Below are 20,554 nucleotides of genomic sequence, written 5' to 3'. Positions count from 1 at the left end.
TGAGAGGGGATTGAAACCAAAGAGCCCCACCTGAACTTGATGTCCACAGCTTTGGTCCTCTTCTCATAACATGAGGACTTTGGACTGATCCATGCCAAGGAGAGTTTAAATCCAGAATCCCAGCCTTGCGATTTAGAGCAGGAGAACTGAAAGGTGAACCAAAAGAGCTTCCAAGATCAGATGTAGACAATGCCTTTAAAGGTAAGAGGGATGATTTAACCAGGGAAGGCATGTGGGCTCTAGAAACGACATTAGACCTCTGTGGCTGGAAGGCCATTTCTTCCGTAACAGCTGCTTCTGGTGATAAAGAACACATTGCATGGAGACATACAGGCTGGCATGTGTCAACCCATTTTTCTACTAGGGTCTCCCCTAAGGTTACTATTCCCATAGCTATTTCAGCACACAATTTCTGGTGAGAGTTCTTAATGCAAGATACACTGTTTCCATTGGAAGTCTATTACCACTATTACATTCAGAACCCTTATTTTTTAGTCTATTTTCAATCTTATCTATGGATTTAAGAATTGCAAAAGCTAAGGGGGTAGTTCATGGTTTTGGGGGGGGTTTGGTAATAAACACTACTATCTATACACACCAATACAGATTGAAGTTTTCCGTACAATATTTGTGCTTCCAGTTCTTATTCCAAGACAATTTGGTAAACAGGATGTCTATGTGTATCCTAGCCTCTCCTTAAGTGTTATTTGCACATTCCTACACCAACACTAGCTGAATCATAACAAACATCCCTCAAACTCCCACAGCAGGGGCAAGCAAACTTTTTGGCCTGAGGGCTGCATCGGGTTTCAGAAATTGTATGGAGGCCAGTTAGGGGAAGCTGTGGCTCCCCAAACAGCCAGGCATGGCCTGGCACCCCTCTTCCCCCCCTTCCCCTGCTTCTTGCCCCCTGACTGGCCCCCCCCCGGACCTCTGCCCCATCTACGCCCCCTCCCCCCCCGCTGCTCCCTGTCCCCTGACCACCCCCGGAACCTCCACCCGACTGCCCCCCTGCCGCCCCATCCAACCCCTCCCCTCATTCCTGAATGTCCCTCCCAAGGACCCCTGCCCCATCCAACCACCCCTTCTCCCTGACCGCCCCCTGCTGCCACATCCAACCCCCCCTCTCCTTCCTGACTGTCCCCTGGGACCCCTGCACCCATTCAACGTCCCCCCCCCATTCCTCAGCCTCTGACCGCCCCCACCCCATCCACACCCCCGCCCCCTGACCACCACCCCAAACTCCCCTGCCCTCTATCTACCCCACCTGCTCCCTGCCCCCTTACCATGCTGCCTAGAGCACCGGTGGCTGGTGGCACTACAACAGTGCCACCTGGCTAGAGCCAGTCACACCACCGGGCAGCACAGAGCACCGGGTCAGGTCAGGCTCTGTAGCTGAGCTGCCCGGCCACCCAGAGCATTGTGCTGGCGGCGCGGTGAGCTGAGGCTGCGGGGAAGGGGGAACAGCGGGGAAGGGACCGGGGGCGAGCTTCCTGGGGCCGGAGCTCAGGGGCCAGGCAGGAGGGTCCCGCAAGCCGTAGTTTGCCCACCTCTGTCCTACAGCATTAGAACGAGACTAAATTCTACCACCTTAAACTAGCAACAGTAAACTACAGGCAGCACCAGAGTCAGAAAATGGGTTATAGCAAGATTTTAGCCCACTCTACAACAGGTCCCACCACTTAGTAAAAAAAGTGGAAACAGTTTGACTTCCTTAAGCCACACAAATATGGAATTAAAAAAAAGACAACAAGAGTGCTGTTAAATGCACTAAGTAAACTGGAAAAGGTTCTCTCTCTCTCCCCAAGTTTTCTGTTTTAATTCTCTTTGGTGTTACTTTTAACAAAAGTAGGTTACAAAACAATTTTTAAGCTAACAGTGTTCCCTTAATACTTAAGAACAGTACGACTACCCACTTGGTTCTCCATATCAATTTATACTAGTATTAGTACACTACCCCTTGCAATACAGCATGTCTTTTGGGGGTATGCAGATGTAAAGCCCACCACAACAGCTATTGTGAATCTTCTCTCATAAAAAGATACCTGAAGAGCTCAAAGATCTTCCCAATTCTCCTGTAGATGGCTGTTTCACTCTCCCATTTGTAGCTGCAGCTTCCTGCTGCATGATCAGCTTCTGTGTCAAGTCACTCAAAAGATTCAAGCACTCCTTTGATATTGCTGTCCAATTGTGAGGATGCCCACCTACCAGGGACATAGAAAAACTATTTGATGGTACAACAGATGTTCTCTCTCTACTAGGGTGACCAGATGTCCCGATTTTACAGGAACAGTCCCGATTTTGGGGTCTTTTTCTTATATAGGCTCCTATTACCCACCACCCCCGTCCCAATTTTTCACATTTGCTGTCTGGTCACCCTACTCTCTACTCAAGACACAGGTACCACCAAGCCTGTCCTGATGGTTGTGTTTATGTTCTGCTTTTACTTTTAGTACAAGCTTAGAGAATTATCTGAAACATTAAATTCCTAGGAAAGCCATGCTGCATTTTCACCATGAGAGTTTTTAGCCACCAGATACGTGACAGACTTGGCCAAATTCTAACCTTCAAGCCACACTCACTGCTCCCAGTAATCTCAATGAGAGTCGCATGGGCAGATTGGAGGGCTGAATTTGGGCCCATTAGTTGCTTAGTAGGTTTGAGACTTAAGAAGACCAAAAAAAGTGATGTCAGTTATGGTAATAAACAGATTTGAAGCTAGTCCATAACACCAGAATGCCTGATGAGGTGCAACAAAAGGTCCCCAATGGACTCAAGACAGTTTTTATTGAGCTCCTACAGCATATGTTAGGAGTCTCATACACTTTATTTTTTATCACAGCCACCGTTTGCTTTCACAGCTGCAGGGTTGATTCATTTTTTATGCTTGGTTCCATCTCACTCTCATCCTCACACTAGGCTTTTATACACATCTGTTATTCTATTATTTAGTTTAAACTTGTGATCTATGATGTCAATACCACTCTGCTTTTGATACTCTAGGACCTATGTTTCCTCACAGTTGTCATTTAAAAAACAAACACACAGCAGGCACCAGTATTTAGTAGAGGAGACAACACTATCAAGGCTTCTCCAAATGATGCCAAACTGATGCCAGGGTCTTTTTATGTATGAGTCCCTGTGGTTTATGAAGCATGCTTCAAAGCATTAGATTTTTAAAAAAATAAAATCTTACTATTAGAACAGTTCTTAAAAGTTTATAGCCATGAAGAATGAATTTTACAAATACCTGGCTGACTGAGGCTGAAGACCTCTAGTCGTCGCACAGGAGAATACTGGGAAAGTAACATCAAGTCCTGTAAGGCCAAGAACTACAAAGGAGGAACATGTTTTAATAAGCTATAAAAACAAGTTGACCACTTATACGCACTTCAGTCAAAACCTACTGGTTTTGTTTTGGGATTTCAGCACAGAATTCTTCCTACAAATGCTATCCCTAATGAAGTCAATGGGATTTGTGCACAGATACCATAACTGTGGGCAAAATTCAGCCATATGACGGAAAAAATTTAATCAGGCTGAACACTGGGAGAATGATTCCCTCACTTAGACCACTGGAAAAAGATTCATTTCATATGGACGCTGTTGAGTGAATCAGAACTTTGTAGAAAACTTTGCAGACTTTAGACTACTCAATGACAAATAAAATGGCATAAAGTGCCAATTTCTGGCTCTAATGGTTAAAGACGAGACAGAAATCATGGAATTTACATTGAAACGAAAGCATAATTTTAAGGCAAGTTCTCTCATTGCCTGCCAGGGCTAGATAACAAGTTAGTCGCACTATTTAAAAATTCTGTCAGACCTCTAACAGTACTTTTCTGAAAATTTATCAAGGACCAAATAGATGTCCCAAAACATCAATGATACTCAGACCTCAGTGGTTCATGAGCCAAATTAGCAATCAACATTACCCAAAAGAGCCTCAGTAGTGTGAACTCATTGTTTCATTTACTATAGTACTCTATAGTCATACTATATAAGCATCCCGATTGATTAATAATTATATCACACAGTCTCCTGAGTCTGAGTATCACTGCTGTGATTTCTCAAATCCTGCAGATATAAACAAAATGCAGCTATAAGTTACGCTTTTAATAAAGCTGAGATTACAATTTCAGGAATCATTACAAACTAGGGTTTGCACATCTTTAATTCTGTTGATGGTCACTTCTCTTCGGCAAGCCCTTTTCCAAAATGTAATAGAACTGGAAACGCTGGGAATTGTAATGCATCTCAGCAGTAGTGTTAGATAAGCTATAAGTCTCTGGAATCATTAACTACAGCACTTGCCTGTGGAAGGAAATATTCTCAGCTAGATCATTTGTAAGACACCAATTTAAGGCTTCACACCTCAAAATAAGAGCAACATTTAGTAAATTGGTTCAAGTGCTACATTTGTCACTTCAGAACACAAAGTTCTACATTTATCATTGTCAAATTCACAGTTTGTGAATAATGTTAATTTTTGTGTTATTGTCTTTAAAGAAATATATATTTTTACAGAGGACAGAAACCCAAGGAAATTTTGGGTCCTGAAGATAGGGAACAGAAGGACAAACAATAGGAGAGATGCAGCAGCATCAGAAGTGTTGAGTGCACAAATATGTGCATCTATTTAGTCTAGTACATATAATTCTAAGCAGTGCCTATTCACCTGACAAAGATACAAGCCTGAAAAACAGTTAACACAAAGTGAATGGAATTTCATATATGCTCTGTTTTAACAGAAGTGTACAGTAGTGTACAAACACAATTGACTAAGTGATATAAAATACCAGAAACTGCTTCTTTCTACCTAAATTAATCTTCCTTCAGTTTAAACACTGATCCCGTACAGCAAACAAACATAAGGTATCACTATGAAATTTAAAGACAGAAGTTTAAGCACTGCACAATGTTTCTGACTGTTCTGAATTAGGCTGATTTTTTAAGGAACATTTGCTGCAGTCAAAACTATTATACGCAAGTCTCCCATTATCTACAGTCAGGGAGTCTTAGGGCAATATAATTTTGTAATATAGACATAACTTAGGGTATGTCGATGTACAGCCACTGCAGTAATTCAATCACTTTTACGTGTCCACACGACGCTTGTTGCGTCGGTAGTGCGCATCTTCACAAGGAGCGTGTGCACTGATTGAACTGTCAGTGTGGGGCATTGTGGAACGGCTTCTGAAAGCTAGCAACAGTCGATGTAAGCAATACAATGTTTACGCTGACACTGCGTCGAACTAAGCACTATGCCTCTCGTGGAGGTGGAGTTAAGTTGGCGTAGTGGGTGAGTTACATCAGCAGGAGCGACATTTTAGTGTAGATACTTACAGAGTTAGGTCAATGCAAGGCAGCTTACGTCAACCTAACTCTGTAGCATAGACCAGGGCTTAGTGAATACACATGTAATATCAACGTGGCAGTTCAGATACCTTTATAATAAGGGGAGGGTTGCTGTTTAAGATTTTAGGCAGGCATTGATCTGTTTCCTCAGCGAAAGTTGGTTGAACAGGAAAATGATGTGCCTGAAATTAGAGAAAATAACTAAATTTGTTCATCACTAGTTATATTATGCAGAACAAACATTGAAACAAACCATTAATGAGAGACCACAGTCAAGTTAATTTTTTGTCACTTGCCAACCTGACAAGGTACAAAAATATATACCCAAAAGCTTCAACATCCTGTTAAACGAGCCAGTGGTTTTTAATGCAGTAGCACAAATGGACTTCTATACCTACTTTTAAACGGACAAGAACCAGACAAGTCACTCACTTTATTTATCTTTAAGCTACAGTCCCTCACTTTATCTTAATACCCTCCAAGTAACCCTTGTGATTAAACGTTAGGGACACCATCCCATATTTTACTATGTCTTACGAAAAAGCCATAGACATAACATGAAGTGATGCACATCCCATTACCAGAAGGGCATATCAACCTAAACTCTATCTGTCAAATAGCAAACTCAAAGTTAGACATAGTTAGCTGTGTCCTGAAGGATTCAAGGTCATTAAAAGGGGAATGTCAGATTTAACATTTCTATATCTGTATTAATAACTCCTTATTTAAAACAAAGAATTTTAACCTAATCTAATTTAGTTGTCATTCTGATGCTCACATTTTATACTTCCATATTTTTGGCTTTCTGATTCTCATGCTACAACATTTAGACTGCAAATATAGAAGGGAAATGTTTAAATCCCAACAAAAAGCTGATTTAATTTAATTACAAGTATCCATCAATGTACTTCTAGTCACATTAAATTTAGTTAAAATGATATGATGTACAGTTTGGGTATAGACTCCCTAGCAGTTTCAGGTTTAAAGCAGACTATTCTTGAAACTATTTCTTTTCTCCCTCCCCTCCATTTCTAAATAGAAACTTTAAGTTCTATCACATTAAAAAGCCAAACAGCTAATAAAATGACTTCAAGCAGAATAAGAATTGCTCTAGAGACCTATCAGCTTACATCACATTCAACTATATGTACAGCAACTTTTGGTGAGCTGAACCACCTAAAAAAAAAAACCCCCACCACATCACCTTTTATGGGTAAACAAACTTTCCGTGATCTCTTCTGCTGAATAGCCAAAAAACATTTTATAAAGGAAACCTCAAGGTCTAGAGGCATGTTTTGATGCCTTTAGTAAACTGGACACTTTCTTCAGAAAGTTTTGATTTGGAAATTAGGGTTGACTTAAAACGATAGAGAAACTAAAAATGCCAGTTTTAGACTCTCATCGGGGCAGCAATAAAGCATTATGTGGAAGTCTTAAGGATTCTACAAAGGTGCATAGGAAAATTTAATTATTCTAAAATTATACTAAAAGCTGACAAGTATCAGAGGGGTAGCCGTGTTTGTTGCTTTTTACAGATTCAGACTGAGGGTCCTGTGGCACCTTTAAGACTAACAGAAGTATTGCAGCATAAGCTTTCATGGGTGAATGCCCACTTCATCAGACGCAAGTGATCGTCTTGCGTCTGATGAAGTGGGCATTCACCCACGAAAGCTTATGCTGCAATACTTCTGTTAGTCTTAAAGGTGCCACAGGACCCTCTGTTGCTTTGCACTAAAAGCTGAAGTAATCGTATCCATGGCTTTCCTGAAGGACTTCTATAAATCCATTTGAATCTTTGTATTTCATTAATAAACTTTAATCCTCCCATTTGAGTCTCTGAAGTAGTTTGTATTAAAATAAACTGCTCTGGCTTGCAACTTTTGTCATGCTTGCCTTACTTGTATTACCCTGGCACCGTCTTCTGATCACAGAAAAGTTACTTATACACCTCTACCCCAATATAACGCGATCCGATACAACATGAATTCAGATATAACGCGGTAAAGCAGTGCTCCGGGGGGGCGGGGCTGCGCACTCTGGCAGATTAAAGCAAGTTCGATATACCACGGTTTCACCTATAACGCAGTAAGATTTTTTGGCTCCCGAGGACAGCGTTATATTGGGGTAGAGGTGTATTTTGAAAAATAAAGATCGAATTCTCCCCGTCTTCTCAAAGTAAAGGGGAGTACATATCTCCTCTGATATTGCTAAAACTTCCTGCCCACGTTTGTAGAAAAACTTCTTTGCATTCTGAATTTGTTTGTAGGTCAGTATTTCCCAAACTTTTGGAAACCACACTACCATTTAGGAACATGAAACCAACTGCAACATATTTCAACCCTGCCCTAAACTGTCAAAGGCCCACCCATATTTTACGTTTTCATAATAAGACACCTCCTGTCTTGTCTTACATGATTTTATGACTAGTAAAATGATTAACGTAGACATTTAATCATTAGCATTTGAGCTAGCACCCATTGAAATAGGGCAGTTCAAACCTCAAAGCTATCGTTCCAGGCTCTCTGAAAATTCAGGTAGCCATCACTGCATCCGTTATAGTTTAGTCACATTTTGAAGGTTCTCTCCATCTTCATAACAGCTAGAGACTCTCAATGAAAGCTGACACTCTGAAGAACAACTGAGATGTCTGCCCCATATTAAGAAAACATTGCTTTAGGTTTTAAAACCTCAGCCCTTTTTTTCTGCTAAGCTGTAGCTCAGCAAAGTCTATGATAAAAATAACGTCATGTTATGGGGAGGGGTTATTCTCTGCTGTTTTACAAAAAAGTATCTAAACTAGACAATAAGACTCCAATTCTTTACCACTGGGACTTCACTGTTTCTTTTATTGAATCATGGTCTCCGCTTTAAATATATTAAAAGTCATATTAAAATAAATCTCTTTTAGCCATATTAATTTGAAGCTTAACAATTAAGTGAAAAAGGAGAAAAATGTATTAATTCCCAAGATGCTTTGAAGTCTCTTTCAATAGCTCAGCCTGTATTCTGTTAAACCAAAATTGTCTGCATTACAGTGTTATGTACTTTGGGGGTTTTGTTTGAAGTTTCTAAGAAGGTACGGTTCACCAAACATTGGCTGAGCACATGATGCTCTCTCATTTCAAGTTGAGCTACTGCAGATATTCTCCAAATATTAGTTTTTCCATTTAAACTGTAGTTGTCTATAGATGTCACAACCTTGCTATGGTATTGGAAAGGGGAAGGAAAATGGTTCAAACAATCAAAAAAGGGATGGGAGATATCCATCAGCTAGTCTCTGCATTAAAGCATGGTCCCCACTATGTAATGTTTGAGAACCACTGGTTTAAATTATTCATTAGTGAATATTGCTTTTGAACATTAGCATTTTTCCCCACAACACTGTTGTCATCCCCCTATAGCAGTCACCCAATACTAACCTCTGTAGCATAGATTTTGAAGAGTAACCATGCAATGTGCCAAGTAATCAGAAGAAATATACCACATAACCAGGTATGGTAGAGCAAGGATAGATCCAGAAGCCCAGTAAGTGTGTCAAGAGGATGAAGTTTACTGGGGGTTAAAAAAAAAAAAAAAAAAAAAAAAAAAATTATATACACATACACACACCCACCCCCACCCACCCCACCCCCATTTAGTATTGGAAAATGCTTATAATTGACTTCTGCAACACACACAATTTATGGATTAAAGCTTACTACGAGAAATGTAGTTACTTGGACAAACATTTTATCAAAAACCCATTTAGTTCTTTTAACTTGTCAGCACTGATGGTTCTGTAAGATCCAAAACTTTTCAGTCAACTAAGAGTGATGTTAAGCTCCCAACATTTGCCATTTTAAACAAGGAATAGTCCTAAGTAAAGAGATACTACAAAGATTGGGAAAAGGAGAATATATACGGAATACATGTATGATGTGCGGGAAAATATTCCCTTCTTGTATTCTAAAAGGCAGTCATTTGTACTACTTACCTATCTGTATTAAGGTTCATTGTGGTACCTATCCATGCTCTTGGAATGTAACCTAAGTAGTAACAAACAGAATGACATGTAAAATAGATCTCTAAAACTATGAAGTGTATACAAAAAGGCTAGTAAGAACTTTCATGTCAGAATGACGGTAGATTACACACAGACAGATGAAGAATTGCAACATGTGTATAGTGGAAAAAGGTGATTTTTTCAGAGACTGACTACAGAAAGAATGGATGTCTTTTAGGATTAAAGCCCCTGACTATGAATCAGAAGATGTGGATTCTACTTCTAGGTCTATTAATGGTTTGTCTAGGGGTCTTATCCAAGTTACTTCTGTTATTTTGTTTCACCCACCTGCAAAACAGGGCTAATGCACATCTACATCACAGGGCTGTTATAAAGATAAATGTCAGTACAACATTTTGGAATCCTCAGTGGAAAGTGATCTAGAATACTCTGCATTTCTAAAGTACCATCATTACCTATAGAATATAAATATGGCAAGTGGAAGAGGAATACTTCAATATCCTTTAGGCTTAGAATACAAAATTGCCATGATTGTGTGGCTGAGCCAGTAAGCCATTCACCTACACTTTATCATAATGGTGAAAAATGCTTATTTTACTTACCTAATAAAAAAAAACCTATGCACCCTGGACAAGTTATTTGTAGGGCTGAATAATAAATATTAATAGATTGGTTAAATAATTCTCTTAGTATATATGGACAAGAAAAAAAAAATGTCAGAACTCTTACCAAAAAAATAATATGCAACACAGACGTTTCTAACCAAGTACAGTGATTCCACACAACTACGTTTAACCAGCAGAGGCAAAGATCTTCTGAAACGTAAGTACTTGTATTGCTAAAAAAAGAAAGATTAGTTGAAGCATTCTGCATTCAAAAGAAATCAAGTATGATAAAGTCCTCAAACAAATGCAGTCAACCTGAGGTCTAGTCAATTTTTAAAAAGATTAATTAGAAGTAGTTTCAGGTGTTACCCCTACACCTGAGTCCCCCAGCTGTAGTTTCTGCAATTGAAACCAGTAAGAAAATGTGATTGTACAGTCTTTTTTCTCCCCTGTTGCTGTGTGAAAAAACCCACTAGTAGAGAAAATTGAGCACACAGAAGAAACAGGGAAATTGACTACATATAATTTGCTATCAAATGCACAAAGTAAATTGCAAATAGAGGAAAGTATGTTTCTTCTCTATTCTCTTAATTAGAACCTCAGGTATGTTCTATACTAAAAAGCAGAAAAATTCAGACAGCAGTATGATTTTTAAGTTTATGACAATCCTTCAAAACCATGAAAGAGGTAGATACTCAAACCTTCTTGCACATAATCATATTACATATTTCCTTTGAAAACTGAAAAATGTCTCACTAATAAAATGTATGCAAGAAAATAGATGAGATTTACCTTCTCATTTAGATAAACAGTCTCAGAAAAGGAGAGTTGCCAATATGAAACTGCAAGCATCTAAAAACTACATCAGATTTTATTTTAGGAAGCACGTGTAAGTTTACTGACAAACTAAACTGATTTAAGCCAGGTTTAAACTAAACTAAGAGTGTCAACACAATGTTTTGCACTGGTTTAACTAAATCTGTTTAAGACACCTTCAGTTAAACCAGTACATCTCTGTGTTTAGACCAGGCGTTGGTCTAGAAATCAACTGGGATCCATTGCTGCTCCTGGATTCTGAGTTACAGCAGTAGCAAGAGTCTACCTCTTCAGGTACCCTTCAAAAGCACCCAGTAGCTTCAGCTAGTGCAGAATACAACAGCCCAGGAGCACTATACACATGTAATGGTAGTGATTGATGCTGGCTTTTTGCTTCAGAGCGTGATTCAAGCGGTTATGTTTTATGCTTGAATTAGTTTAGTAACTTGTTCACTGAAAGCTTGTTTTTCCCCCCACATCATGAGGCTTAGAATACACTAGGCCACTCCTGCTGCGAGTTCCTGGAGTTAAACTCAATGGCAGGGCGTTCTCACATCTGGAATTCACTACAAACAGTGGTCCACCTGAGCCAGAATTTACCATGCTTCAGGGCTGTGTAAATTTTACTTGGTTGTAACATTAAGAGATTTTTGGTTTATTTTAACATTAGGATTTTATGGGATCAGGAGAGGGACCTTTGCTAGGATTTAAGCTGAAAGCCTTGTTTGTCAATTTTATAATAGATTGGTTTAATAAAAGAATGCAAGTGCTTGGCCACTGGCACCCACATACATTTTGGTACTGGAAGCAGACCAAAAAAGGGAAGAAAAAAAAAAATAGTTTACCCTTTGTCATTTGAGCTGATTAGATATTTATCTTTACAAAGATTTTTAGCCTCTTACCTGTATGACTGGAAATGGCAAATAGTTCATATTGTTAACAAGGTACAAGAGACTATAATTGTAGCCCATGAGAGCTCCAGACAGCAGGAGGAAGAGGTGATACTCATTTAGGCACATGTGTTGAACAGCACCATCTAAGCTAAAGTAAAGAAATGGTTTATTTATAACATATAATACTGTAAATTACTATTCTAGACTTCAGTTTAGCGTCTAACTTTAGTTAAGCAGAGCTTTGATTTTATTCATCTGATTGGCGTAAATGAAAAATATTCCCAAGTATCAGTGAGGGATGTATACCAGAGCAAGTTTTATCTGAGCTGTTAGTCCTATTACCTGTTCTTCCTACTTATACATCATGGGGTGGAAGGGGACCAAGATCTATTGAAGATGCCATTTAGAACAGGAGACAGGTTCTTAGGTCATTTTACAGCTGAAGGGTCATTTGACCTTTTCAGCACTGAACCTGAAGCAAGGGAGATTTAGGTTAGATCACTGATAGACTGAGGCTTGTGAGCCACAAATAGCTCCTTATGTGCCTCCTGCAACTCTTTGCAACACATGATATTAAAACACTGATTCAATTATTAACCTAAGTTATTAACCAATCAGGATACTTTTACTATGTTATTAACCAATTGTAGTTGATAATAACACATACATACATACATACATACATACATACATACATACATACATATATATATATATATATAAAAAATAAATTCACACAAAAAATGACTATTTTATATATATAAAATCAAACAGCATGATGGGGAAATATTTAGTATATAAACTAAATATTTCCCCATCATGTTGTTTAAATATTAATATATAGTACCATAGCAAATGAAACAATGAATTCACACTACTGTCTCTCTTTTGTGTAACGCTGATTGTTAATTTGACACCTGAACCACAGAGGTCTGAGTAGTACTTGGATTAGATATTACGAAAAGCTTTCTAACTGTAAGGGTAGTTAAGCACTGGAAGAGAATACCAATGGAGGTTGTGGAATCCCCCTCACTGGAGGTTTAAGAACCAGTTAGACAAGCCACATCAGGAAACGTCTAGGTATTTTTGGTCCAGCCTCAGCATAGGGGGCTGACGAGAAGATCGAGATCCCTTCTATTCCTACATTTCTATGATTCTATAGTTCATTTCCATTAATAATCTTAGTAACTTAGATGGTCAGGGCTTCTGGTCAAACTTAAAAAAAAAAAAAAAATCCACAGCAATGTTTGTAAACTAATCATTTGTCATTCTTCACTGAAGTACTCTTCTCCTTCCAGTACTCAAACTAAAGCAAGTTTAAGAACAGACACACAATTGCTCATCTTTTGCTAGAAGTTAAAGGGTTATTTCCTCTAGGAAGAGTCCATCAGTGAACTCAGTTTAGTACAAAACTGTACTACTTGCACAATACTTGGTTCCATTATTAACAAAAAAGTCACCTTTCTGAAGCTGTGCAGGGTAGAGCAAGGAACTGGAATTTCCCCTTAGTCATAACTGCAGCACACCATGCCACCAGCATTCCCATTATAGCATGAACAACTGAATGGATAACTTGCCGTGGGTGAATAATCTTTCCTACCAGTGCTAATCGAGAGCAGGGAATAGAAGGCACAACTGCAAATAAAAACAAACAAACATGGATTATCATCTACTGCTAAATAAAACTCTCATAGCTTGTGTTTCATTTGCATATGATACCTTTGACACCACAGAACACTTTAGTTATAATCAACCATAAGCTGATATAAATAAAGTAACTCAGCAGCACAGAGGAGAGTTTCAGGAGTATGAAGTAGCACGAGGATAACAACAGATCCCCTTCCTACTCCAAAGTGCAGTCACATTAGTGGGGCAGAGTGAAATGGCTGGTGAATACATGGAAATATATAGCACTGGAACAAGCTTGTACAGAATTTTGAACTGGACGAGGAGCCTGTTCAGGGGACACTGCTCCCCTACTACATTCACCGCTGGTGATTTGACTCACAAAATGCAGGTGGATTGTTGAGGCTACATACAGAATCCAATTTTTATGGAAGAATCAGAAATTAAAATAGTTATTTTAAAGAGGATCAGGGTTTTTTTTTTTAAAAATTCAGTGTTTCTGACAAGGGCAAGTCAATTTGACTATTATGAAGTCCCTTTAACACTGCAGCCACCATTAGATACCTAATTAAAATAAGCTTTAAGACATTCCACTTTCAATCAATACATACAACACTGTATAAAGCCAATACATACAGTATAAAAAACATCCTTCAAGACAGTCCTCTCATTTAGCTAAAGGTCAAATATCTTGTTGACAACAACTTTCATAACCCACCTGCATAAAATTCGACATTGAAGATGCTTATTATCAGTATCACCACTGACATAAGAAGGATACAAAAGATGACATAGGAAGTATACCAATCGTTGAATGAATCTAAAATGAAAGAGAATACATTGTTCAAAAGGTGCAATAGTACTATATAAAGCTATGATACTAGCAAATGTTTAATATTAAGCATCTAGGTCAGGGGCGGGTAAACTTTTTGGCCTGAGGGCTGCATCAGGTTTCGGAAATTGTATGGAGGACCAGTTAGGGGAGGGGGGTTGGGCGGGACTCCTGCCCCATTCAACCCCTCTCCCCCCCACCCCGTTTCCTGACAGCCCCCCCGGGACTCCTGCCCCATCCAACCACCCCTTCTCCCTATCCCCTGACTGCCCCCGAAACCCCTGCCACCCCATCCAACCCCCGCTCCTTCCTGACTGCCCCCCCCGGGACCATTGCCCCCATTCAACGCCCTGTTCCCCCCCCGACCCCTATCCACACCCCTGCCCACCACCCCAAACTCCCCTGCCCTCTATCCAACCCCCCCTGCTCCCTGCCCCCTTACTGCGCTGCCTGGAGCACCGGTGGCTGGCGGTGCTGCAGGCGCCGCCAACCGGCTGGAGCTGGGCCACGCCGCCACCGTGCAGCACAGAGCACCGGGTCAGGCCAGGCTCTGCAGCTGCACTGCCCCAGGAGCTCACAGCCCCACCGCCCAGAGCATTGTGAGCGAGCGGAGGCTGCTGGGGAGGGGGGACAACATGGGAGGGGCCGGGGGCTAGTCTCCTGGGCCAGGAGCTTGGGGGCCAGGCAGGATGGTCCCGCGGGCCGTAGTTTGCCCACCTCTGATCTAGATACACAATGCATAATCACAATCAATAGGTTCTTATTTCATTGAGAAGGTGGTATTTTGTAACGTGCAGCTGCACAGTGGTTCTGGATAAACAACCATACTTCAATGGAGCATGTTGTGCATCTTAGTAATTGGATTTGTCATTTATGAAAATACAGAATGTTGCAATTTAATTTGGACACATGCATGTATTTCTAATATAGTTGAAGTAATTCCCTTTTCAGCAATAGCACCCATACCTAGACAAACCTGACTATGAAAATGAAGGCCTGGTCTATACCACAAAGTTAGATCGATGTAAGCCGCCTCGCATCGACCTAGTTGCACACATGTCTACACTTAAATCCATCTCCCACCAATGTAAGTGCAGACATAATACCAGCCCCGAGTGGTGCTGAGCCATGGTCAATGTACTGGATTCGATACACCATCAGTGTACACACTGCATTACCTGTTGACCCTAACAATCCTCCAGCAGCTGTCCCACAATGCCTGACAGATCACTCCAGCCACAATTGTGAATTCCACTGCCCACGAGTCACAGACTGAAAGCTCCCCCAGCCCTCCCTTTAAAATCCCAGAGAATTTCTGAAATGCCTTTTCCCTGGTTGTCCAGCTTGGTGAGCACACCTCTGTCTGCTCGCCGTTGTTGTGCACAACTGCCCAGCTAATCATGCCGGCTACACATTCCAGACATGCTCTGACCTGGAGTAGACAGCAGACATTTGATCTCCTGGGCCTGTGGGGCGAAGAGGATGTGTAGGCACAGCTCTGAACCAGCTGTAGAAACGTCAACATCTACAAGCAGATTGTCTTACCCCTTTGCCTGCATCCCCCAAGCAAAGACTAGCAACAGTGCCTTGTGAAAGCCAAGGAACTGGAGCAGGCATACCAGAAGGCCAGGGAGGCCAACAATTGATCCGGTGTGGAGCTACAGACCTGCTGCTTTTACAAAGAGCGGCATGCCATCATTGGCAGAGATTCCACCACCATCCTGAACACCACCATGGATACCTCTAAGGCATCAGAGTCCCAGGCCCCTACCATGAACAGAGAGGAGGTGGTGGATGAGGAATACAAGAGACAGGTGACCAGGCAGGTCCAGCTGTGTCATGAGTCAGGACCTGTTTTTGACTCCACTGCAGTCCAACCAGTCCCTGCAGTTGAGCACAGGCAAGCCCGAAGCAGGGGAAGGAACCTCAGATAAGCATGTAAAAAAGTTTCCAATTACAGTGATGGCCTCCCCAACTTAGCAGGACATAGCTATTGACTTTTCATTAATTCAGTGGTTTTCAAACTGTGGTCTGTGGACCCTGGGGGTTAGTCCATGTCTAAGATTTCCACAGGGGTCCACACTTTCATTCGAAATTTTTTTAAGGGTCCACAAGTGAAAAAGAGGTTGAAAACCATTGCATTAATTTACCAGTACTACAAAAGGTAGTGGTACAACAAAGATGTAGAGTTGATAACTGCTTCCCATTCCTCTCTAGACTGAGACAAAGGTGGCCATGCAAAGCAGTTTGTTTACATTCAGATGAATTTCCCTTGAATCTCCTGAGAGCTCTCAATGAAACTTGCATGGAGGTATTCTGCAGTCCTCTCCTGAAGGTTTCTAGGGTTCGCAGTCTTATTTCTTCCTCTGTGGTAAAACACTTTCCCATGCCATTTGGTGAGGACTTCAGCAAGAATCATTGCCATAAACAGGCTGGCACCATACGGGCCTGGCAAGCTTCAGGACGCCAACAGCAACTGTGTTTCTCTGCCTTTGTTACCCTTAGGGCTGAGATATCAGCTAAAACCACCACCTGTGGAAAATGGTGCCAGTGCCCTGTACTCAGTTTCATGCAACCGAGCAATTCCTTCCTTATTTCCCTCACCCCTGGGAGGTCATATTCACCATGGCTGGTGGCGTGAACAAGCACTCCAAAGAAAGAGTGCCAATAAGCACGTCTTACTTAAACACCTAGGGACTCAAAAGAAGGGGGGGAATTCTGAATCCTAAGTTTTGTTTTCCATTCCTACTATATGGACAATGGTACCTCTATGTATTTTACTTGGTGATGCAGCTGCTGAGGCCTTGAGAGGTACAGTCTCCACACCACTGGAATGACTAACCCAGTGGGAGGACATGTTCTGCAAGATCCTGCAAGCCAGTGCTGCACCAGACCTTGAACAGAGGGCCTGGAGGGTGAACATTGCAGACAGTATGGAGAAGGAAAGGGCAGACAAGAGAAAGGCGCAGGAAAAGGACAGGGAGCTGCACCGAGACATAATGCAGCTTCTCCATCAGCCAATGCAAATGCTGCTGACTCTTTTGGACTTCCAAGTTTAACGATCCCAAGCTCAACTGCAATTGCAGTCAGTGGAGAATTGCAGCACAGCGCCTCCCCCCCACACATCCCATTCCACATGGCCTCAAGGCCTGCATGCCTACACCTACCACTCCACACTGGGGGAAAGCATGGACAACCACAGCTTCATATACACTGGCCTGGGAGAGCCATGGTTGATGTATGTGTAGCTACATACAGTGTTCCCTGCTCTTGTTTATTTATTGAGATTCTAAATTATTTTAAGTTAAAATGTATTTACTTTTAAATGCTTCAGATTTTTTGTTTGTAGCTGTTTTTGTAACAATAACTCTCTTGTTTTGAAAATTATTCATCTTTATTAGTTTACAACATATGGTGGGTAATGCCTGCTGGCAGTGAAAGTAGTGCTGTTGTATATTCACAACCCATAGGCTCAGTGCCAGTCATCATCATAAATCACCTGTCATCATAAAATGTACAGCAAGCACCACAACATTAACAACTGCACTGTCAGTGATATATGCACATATGTGCAGCAAGCACAAATCCTAACAGAGCCCAAAACTGCAGCAACAGGTTGAGCACAGCACACCACATTACAATGGCTGGCTGCTGAAGTGGTCTTTCAAAGCCGCCTTACGCTACATAACTCCTCACTGAGCTCATCTAATAGCCCTTGCGTCTGGCTGTTCAAACTCAGCCAGTCCACCTCAACCTTCCACCCCTGCAGAAATCTTCCCCCCACCCTTTGCTTCACAAATATCATGCAGGACACAACAGGCAGCTATAACCACTGGGATACTTTTCATACTGAAATCCAATCTGGTGAGGAAACAACACCAGCACCCTTTCAATCTACAAAAAGCACATTCAACTCTCATTCTGCATGTGCTGAGCTTGTAGCTGAATCTTTCCTTGGTGCTGTCAAGGTGGCCAGTGTATGGCTTCATGAGTCAGGGAGGAAGGGATAGGCTGGATCCTATGTCTACTGCCATTTCAACATCGCCAATGGTAATCTGCTGGACAGGAAAGAAGGTCCCCGTTTATAGCTCTGTGAACTGTCCTGCATTCTTAAAGATACAAACATTGTGCACCTTCTCTGACCAGCCAACAATGATGTCAGAGAAGCGTCCTTGGTGATCCCTTTCTGTTGATGTACTAAAAGCTGAGGTGCTCTGGGGCCAAAATAGGGATGTGTGCGGTCTATTGCTCCAACAATTCAGGAAGTCCATAGCAGCAAAGCCATCCACTATGTCCTCCACAGCAGATGATTAATGGCCCTGTACACTTGCATGACAATGGCCTCCCACTGTGGATTTTTCTACTCCAAAATTACTTCCCACTGACTGGTAGCAATCCAAAGCATTGCAAATTGACAGTGTGATCATTACTTGCTTCTCCACTGTCAGTGCAGTTCTCAGTTTGGTGTCCATGCATTGGATGACGAGGGAGAGCTCAGCACACAGATCCAGGCATGTGGCCTTTTGCATCTAAAAGTTCTACAGCCACTGCTCATCTCCCAAACCTGTACTACAATACAATCCCACCAGTCAGTGCTTATTTCTCGGGCCCAGAAGTGGCACTTCACCATCCGCAGCTGCTCAGTGAACGCCAACCACCACCTTGAATTGGTTCTTGCTATGTCTCAAGGCAAACTGACCACATGGAAATCATCATGCTCCCCGCAGCTCTTCTTGCCACGCTGCAAATACTGGAGGATCATGTATCCTGTGCTTGCAATAGTCATGACAATAGTGCAGAGCTGTGCAGGCTCCATGCTTCTGTCAGAGATGGCGGACAGTGACAAGTCCCATGCAGGTTCGTAGGAAATTGAAAACAGATGCTAAAATTATCGGCTAGAGATATTAGGGGACGGATAACACTGTATTATGGGAATTTGACCCCATTTCTCCCAGTCACTCTTGTGAGACTCCATTCTGCCTCACCATGCATTGCCAAAACTACCCAAAAGACAGTGCACTGAACAGTGGCAGGTTGTATAATGGGATACCTACCCATACAGCACTGCACTGTGCATCAACACAAGCACTCCTAGTGGGTACATGTAGCACTGACCCAAGGAGTCAAGAATGCACAAACACATGCAATATACTAACTGTGAAGGGTGTATGCCAAAACTTGGTCATATAGAGAGGCTTACGATATTAGTTATTTGGTAATTACTTTCAGGGTCCCTTCCAGTTCTATGTGATAGGTATATCTCCATATTTTTTTTTATTTTACTTTTTGTTTGTTTATTCCTTTTTCAGAAGAGTAAGACAAGATGACACCTCCCTGAAAGGCTGAATGTCACAACTACCAGGCTTTCCAGTTGGTGTCTATCTTTGGAGACAGTCAACACCACTCCTGTAAACATATGTTTTCCTTTTGCAATCTATTTAATATGTAGCATATATTTATCTTCTTCAGATACTTTAAAAAAACCCTGAACCTTTGATAAAGATAAGTATCAGCCGTTATCATTTAAACACCAAGTTATATATTGGAAAGCATATTTATATATCAGTTTCCACAAATTTAGAAAGGTCTCAAATGCAGGTAAACCAGTATCCCTAGAGCTCTGGTTCTCAAAACTCTGGTTCACCAGTGGTCTATGGAGCACCTCCACATGACTCAAAGAATTAAACACTTTGAAAACCAGACAGTGGAGGGTGATTTATGAGATGAACTTTCACTTACAAAGGATTCCACAGGGCAAAATAGTTAGAAAATAGAGTTCAGTAAGAGTGGTGAATTTAAAAATTAAGGACTTGATTCAGTCTTGAAATAAAATGATTCCCAGGCTACACAAGCCCCGCAAAACTCAGTTTTCAGCACAATGCAGTTGCCAATATAGTTATTTTTTATTTAATCCGAGCATAAGTAACAAGCGGAAATAGAATGCTTTAACAATTGCACAGAAAGTTAACATTTCACATGTAGGGAAGAACACTTACTTGAAATCCATTGTATAGGATGAAACAAGTCAATGCTGCTAATACTGATGAAGACTGCCGTACACAGAGGTAGCAGTAGTACTGACCAGGCAATACTAGCAGCCACTCTCCAACCCAAAACCTAAAAAGACAAAGGAAAACATGAGTGGCAGTACAGCGCAAACCTTAAATACTGCCTCTGTAAACCAAATACCAGCCAAACTACCACATAACCCAATAAATCAGAAAGGTCAGATACTTGTGCAATATTGTCCACACCAAGCATTCAAAAAGCACGCATCTGGTCCCAATAAACCATGAGATTAACTTAGAATTCATGAGATTTGAGAGATAATAAATTTGGGGTTCTTTTTAGTTGACTTCTGGTTTCTTAACTTTTAAGTGGCAATTGCATCCGGTTTTCAAGCTTTTCCCTGCAACCATGA

At 41.3% G+C, this 20,554-nt stretch overlaps 1 protein-coding gene across 2 annotated transcripts in view; it reads right to left on the bottom strand.

Moving 5' to 3' along the window:
• NDC1 (NDC1 transmembrane nucleoporin) overlaps positions 1-20,554 on the bottom strand; it is a 30,762-nt gene that overhangs the window by 9,056 nt on the left and 1,152 nt on the right. The window contains exons 2-12 of one of the 2 annotated variants that reach the window (XM_026651757.1): positions 20,130-20,250; positions 14,020-14,121; positions 13,136-13,310; positions 11,685-11,823; positions 10,091-10,199; positions 9,332-9,383; positions 8,778-8,910; positions 5,448-5,540; positions 3,251-3,332; positions 2,046-2,204; positions 31-297 (exon numbers count right to left, since the gene is read on the bottom strand). In XM_026651757.1, coding sequence (XP_026507542.1) covers positions 31-297; positions 2,046-2,204; positions 3,251-3,332; positions 5,448-5,540; positions 8,778-8,910; positions 9,332-9,383; positions 10,091-10,199; positions 11,685-11,823; positions 13,136-13,310; positions 14,020-14,121; positions 20,130-20,250 — 1,432 coding nt within the window. Of the gene's footprint in view, positions 1-30; positions 298-2,045; positions 2,205-3,250; positions 3,333-5,447; positions 5,541-8,777; positions 8,911-9,331; positions 9,384-10,090; positions 10,200-11,684; positions 11,824-13,135; positions 13,311-14,019; positions 14,122-20,129; positions 20,251-20,554 lie in introns of those variants that run through there. The other variant, XM_026651756.1, reaches the window with a different exon arrangement.

This window comes from Terrapene carolina, unplaced genomic scaffold (assembly GCF_002925995.2).
Source record: "Terrapene carolina triunguis isolate 2854851 unplaced genomic scaffold, T_m_triunguis-2.0 Scaffold102, whole genome shotgun sequence".
NCBI classification, from domain to species: Eukaryota; Metazoa; Chordata; order Testudines; family Emydidae; genus Terrapene; species Terrapene triunguis.
Note: the sequence above shows the minus strand (reverse complement) of the source record. Positions and strands in the feature narration are given on the sequence as shown.